This window comes from Miniopterus schreibersii (assembly GCF_964146895.1).
Source record: "Miniopterus schreibersii genome assembly, chromosome: 7".
Taxonomy (NCBI): Eukaryota; Metazoa; Chordata; class Mammalia; order Chiroptera; family Miniopteridae; genus Miniopterus; species Miniopterus schreibersii.
The window spans coordinates 59162113-59188072 of NC_138108.1; the positions used below are offsets into that span (position 1 = coordinate 59162113).

General features: G+C 33.5%; 1 protein-coding gene across 5 annotated transcripts in view; it reads right to left on the reverse strand.

Moving 5' to 3' along the window:
- Positions 1-25960, reverse strand: part of ACVR2A (activin A receptor type 2A) — an 83686-nt gene that overhangs the window by 18776 nt on the left and 38950 nt on the right. For all 5 annotated transcript variants that reach the window (XM_081142068.1, XM_081142069.1, XM_081142067.1 and 2 more), the window contains 3 exons: positions 15570-15777; positions 11194-11303; positions 10856-11010 (listed from right to left, as the gene is read on the reverse strand). In XM_081142068.1, the coding sequence (XP_080998194.1) occupies positions 10856-11010; positions 11194-11303; positions 15570-15777 (473 nt within the window). The remainder of the gene's footprint in view (positions 1-10855; positions 11011-11193; positions 11304-15569; positions 15778-25960) is intronic.

The window sequence follows — 25960 nt, forward strand, 5'->3', positions numbered from 1 at the left end:
CATAACCAATACCTGAATAAATTGTTAAAAGTAAGAGCTGCAAAGAAGTCTGTGATCATTTTACTTATTCTGAATTCTTCAAATGAAGGCTGAACTCTAATCTAAATAAAGTCTTAAACTTCCACACAGCAAAAGATCAAGTTATACTTCCCTAGCTTATCCATTTGCTAAATCTGTCAAAGATGAAAGAAACTACCTGGAAATATAGATTTCACTTTAAAAGATAATGGATTTGACCAGAAAGTCAGACCCTGTCAAAAGTGAGCACATGTTGACATTTAAGCTAATGATGTAATATAAAAATTAACAAATACAAGGATTTTAAGGCTAAAAATCTTGCCATTAGGTGGTAAAGTTCTAATCGACTAAAATAGTTGTGTCTACATTCCACCTCAGATAAGTATAAATATTGTTAACAATCCTTTAAAACCAAAAACTATAACTATGGCAAATCAATCATGTTTTCAATACTAAAAGTAGAAAAATAAAACTTCATAACATAAATGTATAAACTATAAAGGGTGTGCAATAAAACAACAACAAATAATCTAAGAACAAAATGTTTAGTATGCATCCACAGAAAGTTCCACAACCATAAAACAAACATCAATGCATCTTACCTCTATCATTATATGAAAGGCGTGCTTGTGAAGAAAAAACACAGGCAAAAGAAATTACGATTTATATCCAGAATGAAATGAAAAATGACACATCAGTTACAAAAGTGAAGGAAGGAGGATAATGATTTAGCTTTTTAAAAGTTGGCAATGATCCAATGTATCATATTTCTAAAATGAGCATTGGGAACACTTTCCTTATAAACAAAGGAAAGTAATATTAAAAAAACAAACAAACTTGGACATTACCTATCAGATATGGGGTATTATATAGACGACTCTCGTATGACCCCAAGTTACCAGATCCAATGGATTTCAAGCCAGCAAATAAACTAAACCAAATCTTAAATAACTATTACTTATTTGTCTAAGAAGTTATATCGTCTTAACTATAAGAGTAAAAAAAAGTAATTTAATTGAGAAGATATGAGCTGGAACTAACTTCTAGACACCAGAGGGCAGTATTGCCTTTAGCAAAAATTGTTGGAGCAGCACTTAGTTTCTAAGCCCACACTTTCTGATAGTAGTTTCAGAATCTCTAGGATCTCCTACTTCCTGAACTGCTTCACTCCCCTTTCATGAAGACAGTAGACTCATAATAGCGAGACAGAAAAGTGTTTCCGGTGCCTATGTGAATGTGTGTGATAATACACTAGGGTAACAATACACTAGGGTTAAAAAAAAGAAGACTAAAGGGGAAGACTAAGAGGGTCAGAACTAAATAGAAAGAGTGACAGAGCAGGCCTACTGCTGTCTACCTCCCTAGCCACAACAGTCAGAATGCAGCAGTGGTGGCCCCATGGAACAAGTATCCATACAAATGTTTCAGTCTGAGGACACTCACAGAGAACAAGATTTTCAATGTCCCAGTCATTGCAAAATAGGTAAGGGCTCAAATTTAAAATCAAGAGAAATACTGTCACCAGTGTATAGGAAGGCTTTGAGTCCCTTCAATCACTGATTCTATTCTCCAGTTTCCAATATTTGTACAGAGAAAAAGAGCAACAACAAAAAAGATTTGACAACTCACTGATCTGTACCAGTTGCTTAACTAGTTTTTCTTCCTTCTTAATTTTTTTCCTGTGATAATTCAGGATTATTTATAATTCATCTAAAAGGCTTAGCTATTCCTACTATCAAAACATCTTATCAGTACTCCAGAGTAAAATTCATCCCTTGAAAGAAATACATGCCACATGAATAACTAGACTATAGCTTCCCAAAGTTTAAGCATCTCTCAGGTTTTGTCTTCACACAGGTGCTTTCAGGGATAAAGATGCCACTGTAATATCACTGCAAGTAGGTGCTACTCATGCACCTTAGCAAAAAGTATATCTTTATTCAATATACACATCAGAATAAACTACACAATGATCCAAACTAAACAAAAGACACCAAGAAGAGGCCTCAATGTATAAACAATGTTATAAAAGGGTCAAACAGAATCCAAAAAAATAAATTCACCAAAATACATAAATAGATGAAAAGTAACCAAACAAGACAGTCTGGGTTCACGACATGGAAAATGGAACTTGAATGTCATTAACTGTAACTGAAGATAACAGTGAAAATCAAATTAGCACATTAATATCAAGTAATTCGATTTGCTGAATAAAAAATTTTAAAAAAGACTTTCCTCAAGGGGAAAATATATGAACTACCAAACATCAAAAAGAACTGAATAGTACTTCTCCAATGCCTCAACAAATCTTTACTGAGAGCCTAGTTTGTGCCAGGCACTGACTACCCAAGCTCTCATGGTGCTTACTGTAGTGCAGGAAAGAAAGACTAATCAGAGGTTACACTAATGAATGCATAATTATGAAATAAGAGCAAGAAAAAAGAATTCAGTACCTTGAGCACCTGTAAGGAGAAACCTGAGTTAAACTGGCAAGTTAAGTAAGAGAAGATCTTCCTGAGGAGAGGATCCTTGAGAAATGGGATAAGTATTAGAGGGAGAAAGATAAGGTACAAAAACAGTATTGAGACCCATCCTAGGTTTCTGACTTGTGCAACTAAATGGTTACTGGTTCCATTTACTAAGAACCAGGTTTAAGAGAGAAGATCACTACCCTTGAATATTAAGTGCTTGAAGACATCAAGGTGGAGATACTTAGTAGCCCGTTAGATGTACAAAACTAGAATACAAAGAAATCTTTCTAGAAATATGGATTTTGGTTCATTTACATACTATAAATAAATATACACAATATACATTTTCCCCCTACTTAAACTATTCTGATACCACTCAATAATTTCTTAGAATTATCAAGAAGAATTAAGAAACCCCTACCCAAAGTATTTGAAAACTGACAAATTCTAAATTTGTCTCCTTAGTCATCTAATTTCTTACATTCTAAGAAATTTTACAATCACTAATTATAAAAAGACTATTGCCAAGCAGATAGAAATAGAATCCATAAAGAAATAACATAGTGCGTGTATCAGGACAAATGTTTCTGAGCTAGGGAAAGCAAGACATCATACATTAACAGATTCAATAACAAGGATACTGTCAAATGCACAGCCATGATTCCAATCCAACTAGAGCTTCAAAATTCCTGTTATATATCAACTCCTGCTTCCTACAGTTTCTCTCATCTAATTCCTCCTGAAAGCAAAGCAAAGACAGACCAAGGTGGATGAAATTAGAATTCACAACACGTCTCCTAAGCAGTTGTTAGTTCCTTGGAGTGGCCAGCCCTGAGGTTAACAGTCTGACAGGGATGTAGGGATGTCTGTTCTCGTTTTGGTTGCTGCTAAATAGCATCAGGATTTTATTGGTACAAAAATATATATATTTTTATTTATTTCAGCTATCCATTAATATATTGTGAAAGTGGTAGTTATGTTTATCTATAAATCTAAATATGCTCACTATAAAAACTATTTTTAAATGTAATCTATATACTCTGATCCTTACCCTTATCCTATTTTAGTTTTTTATAGACCCCACATAATTATTTACAGAAATAAGCCAATAAATTAAAATTACCTCAAAGAATAATAGTCCTTGGATAGAAATGCCCAGGCTTTGCCAATCAGCAGACTGGCTCTAAGCCAAGTCACTTTCCCTATCTGTGCCTCTATTTTCTTATTCTATAAAATGGACTTAAAACAGGACCTATATCATGGGGTGTTGTGAAAGATTAAATGAGTTAATATGTATAAAGTGCTCTGTGTAGTACTTGATAAGACTAAAAATGAAATCTTTTATTACACTAAATTAATTTCAAAGCACTGACATATGTATCTACAATGGTTTCAATAACAATGATTCATTTTGAAGTTGTTACTCTGTTAGCAATAACACCTAATACTTATTGAGCACTTAACATTAAGCACCACAGATGTGGCTCTTCCGCTAATCACTGCAGTGCTAGAATCAGATATTTCTCTTCCTTTCCTCCACTTTGGCCCCAAAATATTGAAGTAACCCCCTTCTTACTCTCTATACCCTTCATTTCCAAGCTATAAAGTCAACCAACCAACCAACCTACCAACCAACCAACCAACCAACGTTTTGCTCACCTACATATTAACTGTGGGCTCCAAAAGGTCTAGCAAGGACTGTCCTGGTGCTACTCACCACAGCACATCCAGCATGGCGCCAGGTGCATGACGGCACTCAAGCATTAAATGAGTGGTTAAACAAAAACAAAACAAACTTGAATACCTCCCAGTCTGATACGAGCAGATTTCACTAACATTTTTTATAATCTCAAATTAATAGAAAAAGGTTTGACAGCGAGTGAAGCAGTAGCTAGGAATGAAGGAACAGGCCCAGGATGAAGTCCAGAAAATACAGAGTAGAGAGAAAAGCAAACCTACTTCTTCCTATCTACCATCTCCCTGCCAGACAAGGAGGAATATGTGCTCTGGTCTATGTGCATCAGTCCCACTTGTACACTGGCAGACTGGGTTCTCCACAGGCCAAAGGAAAACTGGACTCAAAATTTTTTAATTTCAATGAAATTAAAAAATTTAGAAATTAGGTGTTTTGATTAATTTTAATGTGCAGCTTTAACTTACTTTAAGCTTTTGATAAAGCTTTTTTACCCTTTTGATAAAGCTTTTGAACACAGGATTTCAGCCAATCTCCAAGTGGGCCTATCTGTGTATTTGTAAGTGAAACAGCTTACATATGCCTAATGAGAGTAATTTTTTGTCAAGCTTCATGTCTATGGGTAATTTATGACACTTCTCCCACAATTAGTCTAGAAGCATAGATAAAAGTAAGTTGTAATTTAGGTTACCAATATAAAAACAATCACACACAAAAGTGGAACACAGACGAAACATTTGTAATAGCCATGTACTATTTCTTAAGCATATAGCAAAAGAAGAAAAAGATGTTCTAGCATAAGATAACAATAGCATTATATCACCATATTTTAAGCACGCTAAAATAATAAAGTGAAAACACTTGTGCAATGTAGGTTCCAGCTCTTATCAGAAACCTAACACAAACTCTAAGCTAATAAAACAACGAACTTTGGTATTTTAATAGCACACATTAAAATCCCACTAAATTTCACCTGAAAACATCATTTAATCAGAATGAGATCAATTAGAAGTACTGAGCTGAAAAGCTGTCCTTGGAATACGTTATGGAATAACATATTATAGTTTTAAAAAGGAAAAAAAGCATATACTCAAATGAAATTAGAAAAAGGTGTCAAAGGATACACACCAACCTGTTAGAGTTGGTCATTTCAGAAACGTAATTAAAACAAGAGAAAGAGCAAATGATTCTCTCCCCTTTTGGGAGGACATACTTCTATCTGAATAATTTGTCTTATTACAACAAGCAAGCATTTATTTTAAATAAAAGAAACTTTTAAAACGAGAAAGCAAAAGATATAGAAAAAGCAGATGTGTTCATAAACTCCAAGCATTTAATAAGCAGTCAACCTACTTTGAGATGTGCTTCTATAGATGTAATATTTATGTTGCAAGTTTAACTTAATATTAGCATATTAAATACTTAATAAAATTTACTAAATTTCCTCTATACCCTCCCCAAATAAGAAGGAACATGCCTCCCTAAGCTGACTTATTTGAATGATGATATGCTGTCCTTTCAACAGCTTATTAATTTTAAATGTGTACATACATATAGATTCATGTTCAACAGGAAAATCCTACAAAGCGTTTCAAAGACGGCTTGGTTTCTCAGTGGATAGTAACTTGACATAGCATGAAATGACAACCTATGATTATTTGACTATTAAGGTCAACAGGAGTGTTCTGTATGCCCAACGAGGTATCTCAAACATGTGAAAGCCTTTAGTCCTTACCAGACCAACACCTAGACAAAAATGTCATGACATAAGAACTGAGGAGACCAATGTCATTTAAAAAGTACTAATGTTGCAATATTCTAGTGGCATTTATATAGCCTCTAAAAAATTTAACAAGAAGCTAACTTCATTTCTTGCTAAAGGCAGGTAATTTCTGGCCCCTAAAATGCATTCTCTTATCAAGTGGTATTTTTTATCAGCACAAATATATATCTTATAAGAAGGAAACTTAAGCTCACATATGGTTATGAAAGTGAAGCAAACAGTTTTTCTGAAGCCACATTAACCTGAACCACAATAAGACTTCTTAATAACAGTGTCAATGCACCAATTCCCTCATACTCATGACTCACTGGCACTAGAAAAACCAGTTCATGTTCAGTTTACTCTCTATCGATTGAAAAGACTGTTTCAACACAGGCAAAAGAAAAGTGAGCTAGGTGATACAAATTAAAAGGATGCTTTAAGATTGTGATTAAATAAAGAATTGAATAACGGCATTCTCTTATAAAAGCCTGGGACACTTCAACTTATTTTACCCCCAAGAAATATGGTCTCAAGATTCATCTTAAAGCAAAGCCCTAAAGCACCTAAATGTTTACTAAACGAATCCCTGGGCATACTGCATTATCATCTTAGTGTAACTTTAAATGCAACAAAGTCAACTCAGAAATTCATCACTTACAGAATAGGTATTACATACAAACACTGTGTGAGATACAGTAGTGGTACAAACACACCTTCTCTTCAAGGAGCTTACAATCCAGTGCTAAAACGAAACGTACACAAACGACTAGAGCCTTTCTCAACTGGGGTCACTCATCTGAATCACAGAAAACTGAAACTGACCTGAGCAGTATTTTTTCAGTTCTTTCAAGGATGGTACGTAACTAACACCATTCTAGACGTAGATGGTAGCTGGCTCGTCGTAATAGGAGAAAAGAATCAAAAGGCAGACAAAGTGGAAGGTCACGTCATGCTCCAAACTTTATATGCTTTGCTGTCGATCGCTTGAGAACGCTCAAATATTTTTAAGCAAAGAAGTAACATAATGAGACAAGTAAAATCCTATTCTACAGCATTAGTACAGATGAAGAGAGAAAACTGGAAGCAAGAAGACCAGGTGTGATATTATAGAAATAATCTCAGAACCGATGCCATAATGCCCAGTAGGATCAGAAAGGATGAACAGGTGAATGGACAGGAATTTGTAAATGACAGGGCCAAGAGCAGGAGAAATACTTGTCTGCAAGGCTTTCACTCAGGATGACTGGGAAGATAGTGCTACCATGGAATAATGTTATAAACATAGTAGTTACAGGTTATAAAGAAAAAAGAATGGCTTCAATTAAAAAAGAAAAAGTAAAATTACTTTTTCTTAGGCTTTTCACTATGCTAAATTTATTTTAGAACAAGTATTTTTTATTGGTTACTAAGAATCATAATTAAAGACCAGATTTTAAAAAGCATGCATATTCCTGTATCACTTCTTCATAATAAAATATTAAAAAAAAAACAGAAGAAATTCTAAACAACTTTATATCATAGAAATAAAGAATCCTATCGTTTAACTACCAGACCCAGCTTAAAGACAGATGCATGTGGACATCTTATTCCTCCAGTATGTCCCATAGGATGGATCTTTTTTTCTCCAAGGGGAATAAAAGACTGAGATCAGACCAGTGAATGAGTACAGTATATATAACTCTGTCAGCAGATTCCTGCTCTGCTGAGAATCACTGTAAATTTTCAAGTACAGTTCTTACTATAGGAAAGACTCATCAATAAAGTAGTATCATGAGAAGATATCACCACTAACATCTTACAACAAACCAGTTAATCCACAAACCAGCCTTTAGCCAAAGCTCTAAGAAAAAGCTTCCCTAAGAAAATGAATATTTTACATTATTGTCTAAAAGTGTTTAAAGAATTTAGGGAAAGAATGTTCCAGAAATCCACAACAATAATGTAAGATATTTTCCTAATTGCTCTTGGAATTAAACTTGAAATATGGGGACATGAATATGGGATGAAATATAGAAGTCACCTTAAGATTTCAGATGTGTAGTATATCTCCCCTACCTACTTCTCCTACCCCTCAAAAAAGTCTTGAATGCCAACTAGGCACTGGCACTATCAACTCAGACACATAGGAATCTACCTACAACCCAGTCAAAGTTCATAAACCCTATTCTAAAATGTGCTAATAAATTTTTTGATGGAAAACACATGAATATCACCTATGTATCTATGGCTTATTTTTCCTTTTGCCTATTGGAGATGATGTGATCACATTATTGCTCATTTTAATAGTCAAACTAGTCACCATCCAAATGTAGGGAAATAAATTAGCCTATAGAATGATTTTGAGATGGCAGGGATGTTTAGAATCATCTGAAACCCCTGAAGCAACTGCTCTGTGGAAAAAAAGAAACAGAACAGCATAAGCCATAAGAGCAAAGCTTTAGTTGTCAGAGTCTTTGGTTTAGATTCCAGCTCTGATACTTGTGAGCTTTGCTATGTCTCAATTTCTTTATCTATAAATGGGGATTATACTATATAAACCACCCTGTGAGGTAAAATCTAATCAGTGCTTTCCATGCCTGGCTAGTCACCAAAATCACCAGGGAAACTTATTAGAAACATAATATCCTAGGCTCCACTTTATACTTTTAGGGGTATGGTCCACCAATTTGTATTCTTTAACAAATTCTAAAGATGATCCTCATATCCCAGTCACAATTTGGAAATCATGGGGGAAAATTATATGTTTTATATACTTTTATATATCCTTATCTAATTTATATATTTCTACATATACATAACTTACCAGTACCCTGGTACACTAATAAATGTTCAATAAATGCTTGACGTAATTTTCAGTAATTATTTTGAAATAGATAATACTGAGTATTTTATAACAAGACGACCCTTAAGTAGTCTTGCAGAACTAGTTGACATAACTTCTCACCAAAAGTGAGACTGAAAGGGTGGCATTATACTTGACGAGACACTGTGAAGTTGACGAGACACAAAAAAAATTCCACACGGATGAGAATGCTCCTTTTCCACAGCATAGTTTATGTCAGAAGGAAAGCAAAATGTCAGGCATGTCTTATATTCTTAATAACAAAGGTTGACCATTCCAGGTCATTCCATCAAAAAACCTTCAAACTCACTCCTTATTTTTTAGTAATTCATACAACTTATCCAAATTCACCATAGAACAATGCAAGTATTAAATAAATTGAGCACAGTAACATTAACCATGGCAGCAAATATCTAAAACGCACAGAGATGGATACTATTAAAGATCCCTGGTTCTTAGTAATTTATGAATAATAACTGCATCTTTTCTTTTTAAAAGTATAAACCCTAGAATTAGCATTTCTAAATAAAGTAGACTTATATATAATATCCAGTCCTTTAAAAAAAAAGTCCAATGATACTTTCATATCAACATTGTATACAAATCAGTATTACTTGTAAGATTACATTACTGTCCTTAGAGTTCTACTAAGAAACAACAAAATTGTTTTTAAATGCAGTTTCCAGTTTGTTTCCATTACACCACAAATGTAAGGTACATTTGAACTCCTAAATGTAGGTATTTATTATTAAAATAGTTACCACCAACAGAAGGTAAAGTGCATCATCCTATGGCCTTATAGAGTAAACTACATATATTTATTGGACACTAAAATTTTTTATAATATGTTTTAGAGATTATTTTATATTAACCCACAACTTAATTACTAATGTTTAAATGTTAAAATATCTCAGTTGTACAAAATAGTGTGTTTAACCTAATTAAATAAGGTATTTTTACCTTTGAATTTATTTTTCCATATACACATCCTACAAAGATTATGGGGATCAACCACCTAATGCTAACAGATTGCTGCAAGTACTGAGAAAGAAATATGTTATGTAAATAAAGCTTAAAGGGAAGAAGTTGTTTTGGTCATTAAATTATAGGACTTTACCATTTTCTTCTATCAAGTTTTAACCATTAATCCTACTGTATTAGAGAAACAAAGTTAAACAAAGAGATCCAGAGGAGGAGGTAATCTGATCTTAAGAGTTAAAAGAAACACAGTAAAAACTAGAGTTTAAAAATGTCTCAAGCAAGTGTAACCAGAAGTTATCACCTTTGCTCAGCCAGTAGAATATCAACTACTTATATTAAAAGTCCTTGTAAAGCACTGGACCAGAGCCAACTGTCTAAATGGCAGAGATGAGAAAAATTTCATGCATTTAATCTGGCTACCCACCACACCTATATTTTCAGATATATTCCAGCTCAGAGAAGTGAGAATCAAGGGCATTAAAAGAAGTTTTTCATCTTTAGTACACACTTCATATGCTGCAAACAAAAATATACTTGGATCTACCAACAACACATAATGAGAAACACTGCTCTTCTGTTCCTTTTCCCCAAAACACTTTCATGGATATATCTTCCTGAAGCCTTTGTGAAACCTCTTTTCCACACTTTCTTGGTTACCCTACTCGGTCCTACCCATGGTTAAAAGGATATTTTGGCAAGTAGCCTTGAAAAAGGCACAACAATTTAGGAATAGAGGAGAGAATGGAAGGGGGGGAAAAGGTTATGTTTTCCCTTCTCCATCAACAAGTACTTCTTAAGAAACAAAGCAGGGTGGATCTCACACTGTGAAATATTACAACAGTAAAATTCTCCCAAGGAGAACAGGAATGGAAATACCCTTCAATCTAGTCTGCCTCAATACTTAAGTTCAGGACATAACAAATTAATAAGTTTGCAAAATTAGCTATAGTGTCCATGACAATAAACATTCAAAAATTAACTACAAAGGAAAATAAATTGTAACAACCTGGTGGGTTTTACCACAGTTATAGTCTTTAAAAATATGCAACTTAAAATAGCACAAAGTATGAGACAAATAAACTTACTTGAGTCGGAACAAGTACAGGAGGGTAGGCCATCTTATGATGCCTATACACCCAAAATGCAAAGATGATGATCCCCGCAATTAACATAAGTGGCACCAAGGAATAGAGCAAGATGTTGTAATAGGGTGGCTTAGGTGTAACTGGATTTGAAGTAGCTGTGGAAAGGGGAGGAAAAAACAACTCAGATTTAATCTATAAAATTCTACAGTAAGTATTCATTGTAGGATCCAATTTTAAGAGAAAAATAAAAGGGGAGGTAGGAGTAAATTATTCTATCAACATGAATATACTGTTTTCAATCTACCAAACAGACCTATGTATTTTCCCTGGGAACTTACGCTGTGTGACTTCCATCTCCGGAAAATAAGAAAACCTTTCATTACACATATTGCCCTCACAGCAACAAAAATATACTTCAGGGCTGTCTTTTTTCTCTATACAATCAGTCCTGTAAACAAACAAAGGGGAATAATTAAAATCAACATTATTATACTGAATCTACAATAGGTGTTTTTCTCGTTATTCTCAGAGATAAAATAATAAGTCATTTATAGTTAACTTCAAGATTTCTTAAAATCCAAAACTGTTCCTAGAATTCTGTTACTAAATCTCATCAGAATAAAACAGCTAATTTTATAACAATCACATTGGCTCCTTGAGACTGTTGCTTTAACTTGGTTTTTAATGATCAATCTAACACAACCATCTATTTTGTTTTTTGTTTAATTATTGAAAAACTGAGAGAGGAACCTAAGCCAATGAAGAAAATTGGTGTAGGAGTGCTTTTTCTCACAAGAAATATAGCTTTGCCATTTCAGGAATACAAAAACTGAACACTATATATAAAACTGTGACTGTGTACATATAAACACATAGACACACATATGTAAACACAAAAATACACAAATACAAAATGATGCAAGTTCACACCTCATAGAAGAACACATCAGAGACCCAAACTGGGCTTGGGAATTAAGAGTCATTTTTTGTAGCAGTAGATTTAAATACCCTGAACACAATGAACAGGGTTAAGATAAGCAACAAGAACAATATGTAACAACAAACACATGTTAGAACCTAGTAACTTATCCCAAACTGGGGTAAGTCCCAAGACTCCAGTGGATACCTGAAATCAAGGATTGTACCAAACCCCATACATACTTTATGTTTTTACCTATATATTAATACCTATGGCAAAGTTTAATTTATAAATTAAGCACTATACTGTAATAAAAGTTATATAAATGTGGTCTCCCTCCCTCTCTCTCTCTCTCTCTCTCTTTATCTGATAATCAAAACAGCTACTAATGCCCAGCTGGCATGGCTCAGTGGTTGAGCACCAACCTATGATCCAGGAGATCAAGGTTCAATTCCCGGTCAGGGCACATGCCAGGGTTGCAGGCTCAATTCCCCAGTAGGGGGCATGCAGGAGGCAGTCGATCAATGACTCTCTCATCATTGATGTTTCTCTCTCTCTGTCTCTCTCTCTCTCTCTCTGAAATCAATAAAGACATATTTGAAAACAAAAAACAAAAACAGCTACTAATAAGTGACTAATGGGCAGGTGGCATATACAACATGCATATGCTGGACAAAGGGATAATTCCAGTCCCGGGTAGGACAGCAAAAGATTTCATCACAGCACTCAGAACAATGTGCAATATCAAACTTATGAATTGCTTACTTCTGGAATTTCCCATGCAATATTTTTGGACCAAAAAATGACACCCTTAATTCCCACAGGTAACTTAAACCACAGAAACCAAAACTGCAGCTAAAGAGGGACCACTGTACTTTTTTCTTTTTTAAAAAAATATATCTTTATTGATTTCAGAGAGAGGAAAGGAGAGGGAGAGAGAGAGATAGAAACATCAAAGATGAGAGAGTCATTGATCGAGCCCACAACCTGGGCATGTGCCCTGACCAGGAATCGAACCCTGATCACCTAGGATCCTAGGTCGATGTTCAACCGCTGAGCCACACCGGGCCGGGCTGTACTTATTTTTTCTTTAAAAAATCAAACATTTAAATATTGCTAATAAACATCAGGTAGATTTAAAGACATATGTTACAAATAAACTGTGACCTTTAAGGATGGTTGTTAGAATAATAAGGTTGAATTTAACTTTAAAATGAAAAGCTCAGGATATTTCAAGGAGAATTCAGCTTTAAAAAAAAACAAACTTTAAAATGAAATTGATACCAACATCTATTTAGTAGAAAGTAAAAGACAAATGAAAGCTAACCTTTTCAACAACTTATCAAAAGAAATGTATATATAAATTTAATAAATATTTAGAATCATGCCTCAAATTATAGGCGGTAAATTAACCTAGCCTAATTATTTTTTGCCATCCAATTTCACTCTTCTTTTTATTATTCTTTTCCTCCACACTTTCACATTTCTTTAATCTTCTCCTTTCTCCTACTTACTATCCTTAATATCTGTTATTTTAATCAAATTCGGAGCATAAAAACGAAAATTCACATACTTTTAAATTAGCATTTAATCCCTAGAAACAGAGCTGGTGTAGTAATTATCACTGTAAGAGCAAGCATTTGCACTGAAAAACCCACACCCCATTACTGATCAAAGTTTAACCTCCAGCAATACTCATTTTAGGTGAGAAGCACAGTATCATTTTACTGCAAAAACAAAACAACAATAACAAAAAACACACACAAGAACCAGAAAAACAAGAATCCTTGATTTCGACTAATTAATGATAGATAGTTTTGGATAAAGATGATTCCCAAATCTTATCCCCCCCCTTAGACCTTTTTTAAAAAATTGAGATATAATTAACATATAACATTGTATATTTTTCAGGTCTACAACATAGTAATATGATATCTGTATAAACTGTGAAATGATCACCACAATAAGTCTAGTTAACATCCAACACCACAGAGTTACAATTTTTTTCCAAGTGATAAGAACTTTTAAGATCTACTCTTTTAACAACTTTCACATATATGATACTATATACTGTACTATACAACACTAAATATAGTTACTATGGAACTATAGTAACCAAGCTGTACATTACATGTCCAGGACTAATTTGTTTTATAACTGGAAGTCTGCACCTTTTTTCCCCCTTTCAGCTATTTCAACCACCCCTCACCCTCAGCCTCTGACAACCACTCTGTATCTATGAGTTTTGGTGTTGTTTTGTTTTATTGTTTTTTTGATTCACATATAAATGGCATCATATGGTTATTTTTCTCTGACTTATTTCACTTAGCATAATGCCATCAAGGTCTACCCAAGTGGTTTCAAATAGCAAGATTTCCTTCTTTTATGGCTGATTTCTATTCATACAATAGAATATTACGTATTTTATATATTATATATTAATATATAGTGTGTAATCTTAATTTTAAGTATTACATATATATATCACATTTTCTTTACCCATCAATGGGCAGTTAGATTACTTTCACATCTTGGCTATTATAAATAATGTTGCAATATATATGAAGATGCATGTATCTTTTTCAGTTGGTGTTTTCATTTTTGGATAAATATCCAGAAGTGAAGTTGTTGGAACATAAGGTAGTTCTATTTTTAATTTTTTAAGGAACCTCTATACCATTTTCTTAGTGGCCCTACTTACCTTTCATAATAGCAAATGTCACTTAATGATCACCTCTGTTACTAGAAAGGCTAATAACTGAAATGCAGCTTAAATATATAATTATAGAGGAATAATCCCTGGAAAATTCAGGTTTGGAAGTATACCCTAAATACTAAATATACGCCTAAATAATTATTTTAATTTCTTGTAAAAAGTGGAGTTAAATAAATTTTTATGGTCTTATTCAATGCATTTTGCTATTAATCACATGTAGCCAATCAACAACAGATTCATGGTAATCAATTGAAGTACGTAAAAGCAGATCAGAAAGTATCTAGTGTTCCATGAGCATATATCTTTTTTTTGGCCCCAAGAAGTCTGGTTATCTAGGACTTGGCAACCCCTGCCAGTCACCAGCATCCATTCACAGTGAAAATCCTGTGGCCCAGGGAGTTTAAGTGATCAACTCAACATCTATGGGACTCCTTAGAGAAAGATCACGAGCAGTCAACTGCATGCCCACTGAATTTCATCGCAAGTACAGAATAAAACAATTTAAACACAATCTTTTAAATAAAATGTAGCTTTCTATGAGGACTGTATTAGTTCTGATGTAATTCTGAACGTCAAGTTAAAACGTCTCTTGGGGTAAAGAACAAAGGCCTACTTTGCAAGGGAAAAAAGGAAAAAATGTAATAAGATCAATTTCTTCCAGATACATAAAGAAGAAAACTAAAAGGAAATTAAATACTATGATTAAGCTTTAGTCTCCTTGAGAACAGATTTTCAACAGATATATTCTCTGTTAAAGCAATTTAAAAAATCCTTTTTCCTTGAAATTGGCATTTTATAAAACATTTATAACCTAACAATATAAAGAAAAATATTTCTTATCTATATTTCTCACTACTTAGTAAATTATCCAAAGTATATCAAAGATAAAACATAAACATGTCTTTTATTATTTTAAAACGCATATCTTATCATTAAAGAATGTTATACTGGTCTTCATAATCCCATCTTTAAAAAAAAAAAAGAAAGTAAAAATACATGCATTGATCTTTCCCCTTTAAAAAGGGTGGTGGTGGTAAAAATTATTCAATGCTATCATAAAAAATGAAATGTTTCCTTACCTGTCATAGCAGTTGATATCATCCAGCCAACAACCTTGCTTCACTATTTCAATGGAACCAGAAATATTCTTCCAGGTAGCAAAACAATGTCTCCGTTTATCTTTGTCACCATAACAGGGTTCAACGCCAGTTCGATTGGTTTTATCTCTTTCCCAATTAGCATTATAGAAAATACACTCCTGAGTTTCTGATCTACCAAGTATAGCACCTATAAGATAATAAAACAACAACTTAATGTTTAACTGCATTGGCTATTAAAATAAGAGATTGTCTCCCAATATACTAACTTTAGATCCTCAGAAAATATCAATAATCTACTGTCTTCCTAGTGTTACAACATTAAGTTAAGCTTTCCAGGTCAATCACTGCATTTTAAATATAATAAACATAATGGAAAGTGAGTACATATATCACAAGATTTCTCTGGAAAAGACCAGTTTCACTTTACTAAAGAATGTCCTTGATGAAACGCAGTAAAATTGTTCATTTTATTGAATCTTAACCTTTGAGTAGACTTCAATATTCTGTGTGACAAAATAGGAATTAAAGCACTTCTGCTGCTTACTGAAAATGGATGCCTCAAGAAAAATCTCTTGCATGATTGAGTTGTGAAATAAACCAACCATGGTTATTCAGACTTGGTTATTTGACAGACAGGGTCTCAAAAATGAACCAAGTAAACCAGATACATCAAGAAAAGCAACTGACAGTATGCATCACCAATGATAAAATTTAAATTTTCAAACAAAGAATTTTGGAAAATTTGTATCTGCCACCATTAGCATTACACCTTCCCAACACTTAAGGAACTTTTTGATGGTATCAGTGATAATTAACAAATGTTACATTTAAATATTGAATAATGAAATGTGCCAATATTTAGGTCTACATAATTCAGAAAGCCAATACTTTTCAAATGAATTATGTGTGATGTTACAAAAGCATACACAAGGGGAAAAATCTGTTGAATGTTCAAGATAGCCCAATACATTTTAAAGTTACAGAGGACAAAGAGTTCATTAATGGTTGGATTCTTCACTTATCTAACTTCAAACAAATTATCTTTTGTCTTGTATGGAAAAGCAAGGGAACAGAAATATCCAAAATAATTCTGAAAAAAGAGGTACAGAAGAGAATTCATACGTCCTGTTTTTAAGACTTACTATAGGTCCTGTCCAAACTCACTCAGCCCCCGTGGAAGGAGCCACAGGCTGTGAAGTGCAGAAAGCTTCAAACAGGGTACTCAAGGCCAGTTACAAACAGTGTCTGACAGTTACAAACAGTGCCTGCACCAGAGATGATCCAAAAGACTGGGAGTCCTAGCAGATCTACCTAATACATAGAAACAAATACAAACAAGCAGCCAAAATGGGGAGACAAAAAACATGCCCCAAGTGAAAGAACAAAAGAATTCTCCAGAAGAAGGGCTAAGTGAAATGGAGATAAGCAATCTATCAGATATAAGGTTCAAGAATACTGATCATAAGGGAGCAACAGCATGAGAAAAGATATGGAAACTATGAAGGAAATTAAGAATGACATAGTAGAAATAAAAGGTACATTGGAAGGAATAAACAGCTGATTAGGGGAAGCTGAGGATCAGATCAACAAATTAGAAGACAGGGTAGAAAAACTCAATCAGAGAACCAAAAAGAAAAAACAATTAAAAAACAGGAGGACAGTTTAGGGGAGCTGTGGGACAACATGAAACATAACAATATTTGTATCACAGGAGTGCCAGAAGATGTAGAAAGCAAGCAAGAGTTAGAGAACCTGTTTCAAGAAATAGTGGCAGAAAACTTCCCTAACCTGGTGAGGAAAAACGTCACACAAGTTCAGGAGGCACAAAGACTCCCAAGCAAGAAGAATCCAAAGAAGTCCAGGTCCAGACACATCATAATTAAAAGGCCAAAATTTCAAGACAAAGAGAGAATTTTAAAGGCAGAAAGAGAAAAGCAACCTGTTACTTACAAAGGAGCTCCCATAAGGCTGTCAGCTGACTTCTCATCAGAAACACTACAGGCCAGAAGGGAATGGCATGAAGTATTCAAGGTAATGAAAAGAAAGGATCTGAAACCAAGACTACTCTATCCAGCAAGGCTATCATTCTAATCAGATGGTGAAATAAAGAGCTTCCCAAACAAAAAAGACTAAAAGGAGCTTATCACCACCAAACCAGCATTGCAAGAAATGTTAAAGGGACTGATGTAATAAGAAGTTGAAATAGAACAAGAAACATAGGCATAAAGAAACAAAATGGCAATAGATAAGTACCTATCAATAATAACTTTAATATAAATTGATTAAAAATGCTCCAATCAAAAGACATAAGGTAGCTGAATGGATAAGAAAACATGACCCAAATATATGCTGTCTACAAGAATATAACCTCAGAACAAAAGACACACAAGCTGGGGGGAAAAAAACTTCTGGAGGGCTTTAAAGGAGAAATCGACAGCGATACAGTCATAGTAGGGGACTTTAACACCCACTGACTTGACTGGATAGATCTTCCAGACCAAAAAAATCAACAAGGAAAGGGTGACTCTAAATATCACACTAGATCAGATGGATTTAATTAACATTTACAGAACACGTTACCCCAAAGCTGCAGTATATACATTCTCCTCAAGTGCACATGGGACATTCTCAAAGACACCCACATGTAAGGACACAAAACAAGTCTCTATACGTTCAAGAAGACTGAAATCATATCAAGCATCTTCTTGGACATTTACACCATGGGATACCATGCAGCCGTAAAAAAGAAGGATCCCTTACCCTTTGAGACAGCATGGTGTGGCCTGGAGAGTATTATGCTAAGTGAAATAAGCCAGTCAGAGTAAGACAAGTATCACATGATCTTACTCATATGTGGAATCTAATGAACAAGATAAGCTAATGAATAAAATAGATCCAGAAATATAGAAGAATGGAACTGACGAATCTCAGAGGGAAGGCAGGGATGGGGGGTTGAGGGGAGAGAGAAAAACAAGACTTTCTATAAAACTTCAGCAATTATGACAGTGTGGTCTTAGCGAGAAGGCAGACAAATGCACCAATTGGACAGAATAGAGAATCCAGAAATAGACCCACACATGTATGGTCAATTGATATACGGCAAAGGTACCGATAAATGTCACTAGAGAAAACATAGTCTTTTCAACAACTGATTCTAGAACAATTCGACATCTATATGTAAAAAAAAAAAAAAAAAAAAGATCTCAACTCAACTCATTATCTCACGCCATATGCAAAAATTAATTCTAAACAAATCATAGACCTAAATAAAACCTAAAGCTGAAATTTCTAGGAAAAAAACAGATGGAAAATCTTTGTGACCCTAAATTATAAAAGATTCCTTAGAACACAAAACAAATGAGCTATAAAAAAAAAAAGTGACAAACTGAATTCCATTAAAATTAAAACTTCTATTTGAAAGTTAAGGATAAAAGTCATAGACTGGCAGAAAATATATGCAAACTATTATCTAAAAAAGAACTGATATTCAGAATATAGAAAGGCATCTCACACTAAAAAAAACTTACACTACCCAATTTCTAAAAAATGGTAAAAGATTCATATAGATGCTTTGTCAAAGAGGTATGAATGGAAAATACCACATGAAAAGATACTCAATTCATATTAATAATTAGGAAAATGCAAACTAAAACAAAATCTAATATTAATTACAATAACTAAAACAAAAACAGCAAATCTCAAATGTTGATAAATATGTAGAGCAACTGGGTAATTCACACATTGGTGATGGAAATGCAAAACAGTCCAGTCCTTTGGGAAAAGTTTGACAGTTTCTTATAGTTAAACATCTACCTAGCAATCGCATGCCTAGGTATTTATCTAAGAAATGAAAGCACAATGTTCATGAAAAAAATCTGCTGTTCATTAGAATCTCCTATATGTCTGAATGCCATTTTGTAGGCCCAGGGACTGAGTACCTGAAAAGTACAGTGTGTGTGTGTGTGTGTGTGTGTGTGTGTGTGTGTGTATCTTGATGTGTGTGCTTTTTTGTTGTTGGTGGTTTGTTGGTTTTTTTAGCAAAGACCCACTGGTAATCTTAGTTCCTTCTTAGTTAATTAAGTACCACTGGCTTAGTAGACTGTGACAAAAACTTGGACCTTAGTTCATAAACTATGACCTTGAACAAGTTATCAAACCTTTCACTACCTTGTTTCCACATCTGATTCAATTTCTATAATAATTCCATAATTAACATGAATAATTTCCTAGTTTCGTAATTCACACTCAGCCTAGTTACAGTAAATCAGTAAGTCCAGTCAAAGAATCCAGTATCAGTAACAGAATCCAACAATGTATTTTTTTAAAATACACTACAATCAATTGGAATTTCTACCACATATGCAAAATTGGTACAATATTCAAAAATCAATAAGTGCAATTTGCTAAATCAACATGCTAAATTAAGAGAAAAACCATATAGTCAATTAGTACACCAGGAATAGAAGAGAAATGCCTCAAACTCACAAAAAGCACCTACAAAAAACCTACATACAGTAGTAACATGACTGAACACCTTCCCTCTAAGATCAGAAATAAGCAATAATGTGTTCTTATGTAACACAGTACTGAAAGTTCTAGCTATTGCAATAAGGCAAGAAAAAAATTAAGGGGATACTGACTGGAAAAAGATATAAAATGTTTCTATTTTCAGATGGCATGACTGACTGAAGGAATTTAAGTCCCAAGGAATCTTAAAACACAATAATGTTAAAACTAGTGAGTTCAGTGAGGCCACAGGATACAAGAGCAACACACAAAACTCAATTGCATTTCTAGCTACTGAAAGAATGAACAAATGGGACTGAAATTTTAAATGCAATATAGTTACAGTTGCTCCTAAGAAAATAAAATACTTAAATATAACTTAACAGAACATGTATAGGATCTATATAATGAAGATTTTAAAATGTTGATGGAAGAAATCAAAGACAAATACTTGGAGAGACATACTGTGTTCATGGATTGAAGACTCAACATAATAAAGATGTCAATTCTCTCTAAATTAATGTATAGGTTTAATCCAACTCATATCAAAATCTCAGCAACTACCTTTTTGACATAAATAAGTTTATTCTATCATTTTTGGGGAAGAATAAAGTGGGAGAAATCACTCTTCCTGATGTTAAGTCTTACCCTATAGCTTCAATAAGCATGACAGTGTGGTACTGGCAGAAGGACGGACACAAGATCAATGAAACAGATAGAGAACCCAGAAACAGATCCATACAAATATGCCAAATTAATTTTTGAAAAATGATCAAAAGCAATTCAAGGGAGGAGAGCGAGCCTTTTCAATAAATGATGCTGAAGCAATGGAACGTGGTTCAAGAAATATTTCATGAATGCCCTCTCCTTTACTGTCCATCATCATTCTAGTAGTTCCTAAAAGTCTAGCTCTCACAAGAAGCCTCCCAGGTTAATCTCATATATGTGATAATTTTCATGTTTTTTCGGTAGATATAACAAAATCCTAGACATCCTTTAAAGTCCTTTAATCAGGGCTTCTCCTTCCCCCAAAATGCACACTACTTGCAATCCAATATAAAACTTTTTATTTTTTTTTTTATTCACTGTTTTTAATCACTTGTCTATATATGTTCTTTTACATGTCAGAATGCCATTGGGTGTAAGACTATTTACTTGCCCTTCAAACACAGACAGTAGTTAATGAATAAAATATAAAAATGCAACGTAACAACTGAATAAAAAACCCACCAACTACTACTACTACCCACTCTTCTGAAAAAGGTAGATGGAATTAAAGTATATTGTACAATTATGAACTGCATTAATTTCTTTTCTAATTAAGACAATGTTTTTCACAGCCCTGTGACCAGCCTTACCCTCTCACAATTTTCCTATGTATACAGCCAACATTAAACAGAAAGAAAAGAATTGTTTTGACAACTTACAAATCTGAGTCCCAGCTCTGAAAAAGTGTTGTAATGCTATACGAAACTATCAACAAGGCATTGAGGATATAGTGTAAACAGGCATGCAACTGAATGCCTTCCCTAAACTTGTTACTTCCAACGGGTAACTTAGTCCTCTAGAAAAGGTTGACGAAGTTTCAAAAATAATAAATTTAACTTGAAAAAAAGTATTGCTCCCTTTCACATGTCACTGCTTCCTGCCACTTAGGGGTAGAACACACGTCCAAAGAAAATCAGCTATGGAAGGAAGATCAAATTGAATGATGCTTTTAATCCCAAACATTTTATACTATAAATAAAAAATAAAACTATCAAAAATAGTATACAAGAGAATGACTTTAGGTAAATTAAGTAACTGGGAAATTCTGGAATAGTAAAATCTCTTCATGGCACCAAGAAACCCTAAAATAAGTGAATGTAGACAGCATTTTATTAGTTCAACATGAAAGCTTCCCCAATTTTCCCCCAATGAGAAGATTTTTTTAAAATTTTTGACCAACTTGAAATATACAAACCTTTGTATATTTATATGAAACATTCCAGTGTATACTTATTTTAATTCATTAACTTAGTTTTATAAATGTTTTAAAATCATAAAGCACAAAAATTTACAAAACAATTTTGTTCAAACTTCACATACATCTTTCAACAAGTATAATCTCATTACTTTTTTTTGAGTCATCTAAAAGTATCAAAATGTGAATAATCTTTACTTCTGTTTAAGTTTTTTTAAGAAGCAATACCTTTTGAAGTTATATAGACTACAGTCACTGGAAATGTTTTTCCAAGCCACAAATATCCAACACATAGTACTGAGAGAGTGGTTTTTCCATTGTTCTATAGGTATATAAAAGTAACTACTTACAATATTGATTTTTAAATTGAGCTTTTAAATTTTTTTTTTACAACCTTTGTAAACAGTTTACAACAAACTATGACAGTCAGTCACCCCTCCCCATGAATAATTGCTTATCTGTTAAACTCTTATCCCCTTCTACCTACTCCCTCCAGACACCTCCATAAACACTCAAAACTAGCACTGAATAGCATCATTTCAAGGTTGCCTGTCTTCTTGAAACACTGTATTTTTATTCAAAATACAATTATTGAGGGAGTCTCAAATATGAAAAACTTTGTAAGGACTCAAATATAAAATGACTCTTTTTCTGAGGAATAATCTTTTAAAGAAAACTTTGCTTTATATAGAATATACACATAAAAAATTGATTATATACTTGTACTATAGATTAAAACACCAAGGTAAAGGCGATAAATAAATGCTGTAAGAATTTGAAGATTAAAACCTAGGACCGCCATTAGACTAAGAGCTTCTAGAACAAACCCTGGTATCATCGTATCACCAGTGCTTGGAACAGAACAGTACAGGTACTCAATAAATGTGCACTAAATCAATTCACAGGGACAAAGAAGAAAGGGAAAAGTTTATAGAGGAAATGGGACTAAGGCAGGGCTATTAAGGAGAGACAGAATAGGGTAAACAAAGGCAGGGGAGACCATAACCAAGCAAACAGGGTTGTGAATACTGTGAGTGAGGAGACTGTTCTCACTAGATATAAGTGGTCTATATTCTTTAGTATTGGGTATAATCTAGACAGGTCTGCAAGACATCAAAACTTAAAAGAAAGAAGAGATATTTTTAAGATTAATTTGAAGCCTGGCCAGGTGTGGCTCAGCAGCTGAGCATCAACCTAGGTTCCAGGAGATCGCAGTTCTATTCCCAGTCAGGGCACAAGCCCAGGTTTCGGGCTCAATTCCCAGTTGCGGGTATGCAGGAGGCAGCCGATCAATGATGAGTCTCATCACTGATGTTTCAACTCTCTCTCCCCACACCCTTCCTCTCTCTAAAATCAATAAAGATATATTTAATAAAAAAATTTTTTTTAATTAATTTGAAAACAATGAGTAGACTGTTGGAATGGAAAGAAACTCAGTAAGCCATACTAACTACCCAATAAAAACCAAGGGTATATAATATCCACGCTGACCAGATGGCCAGAGGTATCAAAAGGAGTGGCAAATTATAATACAGAGATCAAGTTTTTGCTTTCCACAGATAAGAAGTACAAATTGCCAGTTACTATAAAAATAGTCACAGGTATATAAAGTACAGCATAGGGAATACAGTCAACAGTATTGTTAATAACTATGGGCGGTGTCAAATGGGTACTCGATCATTTCACAAGTTACATAACTGTCTATTCACTATGTTGTTCACCTGAAACTAATATTGTATATGTCAATTATAACTTTTAAAACTTAAAAAAAATATTTTAAGAAATTTGGTTTATAAAAGTGATTTAGGTTAGGTGGTGGACTATTTCTAAATGTTTATATCATCTGACAAAACAAAGCTTGCTTCCATACATATTTATTACCCTTTGTTTCTCTTTGTTCCTAATTCTGTTCCTGATATTTAGTCTTATTGTCATGAAAAATATGTACTGTCCAGGATAAATATCTTCAAATATAAGGGAAAATAGAAAAATGTTTTGCCTATAGCCTCAAAATGTGTGGGCTTATCTATAAATATCCAGGTCTCAAGATTAAAATAGTTCTATATAGTTCTCTGGCACTCATTCAGAACATGAATTTCATCAAAACAGGTACAAGTAAATATACGTATTACTTAGTCTGTGTTAAACAGATTTCTGAAATTAGATGTTCGTCTTTTGGGGTCAGGGAGATCATGGTGACTGCAGCTAGAGGCCAATACCCCCATCAGAATTAATGGGACATTTTATAAATTGTACGAAAGCCAAAATTGGACATACATTTAGAAGAGTTAAGAGATAAAAGGTAAATTCTCAAAATCTGAACAGACCTCCTAAAATATATTAAGGAAAAACAAACACACACACATACACACATACACACACACACACACTCTCCTACTAAAAACAATCTACAAGTCTTAATTACACTGAAAAGACTATGTACATTAAGGTTTTTTTAATGTTTTATTTACTTGGGAATATGCAGGCCTTCTTTTTAGGAAATCATCAAATTTGGATGTAAAGAGTAAAAATAGATCTCTTCAACTGCTATAATGTGAAATACTATCCTTGAGGAACCTTAGTAACTTTCAAGTGTGAGAACCTTAAAAAAAATCACTCATCACAAAAATTTTCATCAAAGTATTATCTGGCAGTTTAAACCTAGCAACTGAAGAAAATTAACAACATTTATTAGAATACCAATATATTTTTATTAAAGAAAAAGAATACAAACTGCAAACTCCCAGTGACACTTAACAATAATAGATATAGAATACAATCACTTAACTAGCTTTATTTTAAAAATTACCAATAGCCTCGTTCATATGTATAATTCTAGGAGATTCCTAGTATTAGAAAAGAAAAACCTAAAATTCTTGTTTACTACGTTTGTGTTATGTAATTTCTTTCCCACTAAAATATTCATTTTAATAAATAATTTGTTTCTATTGCAATTATAAACACATTTGTAGGTCTTGGGGAATCATTTCTTTTCTATATTAACACACATCAGAGAACACAAGTCACCTTCTCTATTTGGCTGTCCTGGGCTGTTTTTAACCATTAGCAGGAAAAGTAAAATTCACAGTGTCCCAAAAGACTTCTGATAAACAGGTTAAAAATTTGAGGAAGGAGAATAAATTTTCAAATGAAATTTCTACATGGCAATGCAAAATGTTAGGCCCTGTCAATCTAAAGAGTTTGTTTTTAAAATTAAGCACCTTTTCTACCACCAAACAATCACTTCTGAAGGAAAACACAAAAATTTTCTGGCATTTTTCCCAGGAATATTTTTTTGCCTTGCCTGTTACATTCTGTACTTAGTACTTACTATCAGTCTGACAAAATATTGCAAGATTCTTTCCACCTAGCTCAAGTAATGTAAACTAAAAGCACAACTAATACAGTATAAACTAAAAAGATAAACGTATGTTGCAACACTAGACACAATGTATGCATGTGCCTATGTAATGAGAAGAGTACTTAGAAGTCAACATTTTACCACTGGTTATTTAAGGATTCCTAATGCTCATTCCTGACAAATTACTAAGATAAGCACCTTAAATGTATTTCAACACAGTTAAGTCATAACTGACTAATTTTCCCCATATAGATAGTTCCAAAATAAGTATTATCTACTTTTATACAGACCAAGGTTTGGAAAAAAAACAAAACATAAACTGCTCATTTTTTCAAACCTCTTTCTTAAAAAGCCTCAACATAAAGTTTTAGAGTCCCAAAGGGAGCACCAAATTTATAATGGTAGAATTTTCTCTTATAAAAGAGGCAAGCAGCCCCCATTAAATAAATTCCTTACAATTTGCCTATTTATTAATCCACTTAATTGTAGATCCAGTTTAATACAAAAAGGCACATTTCTGTATTAGCAAAACTTTTAGAG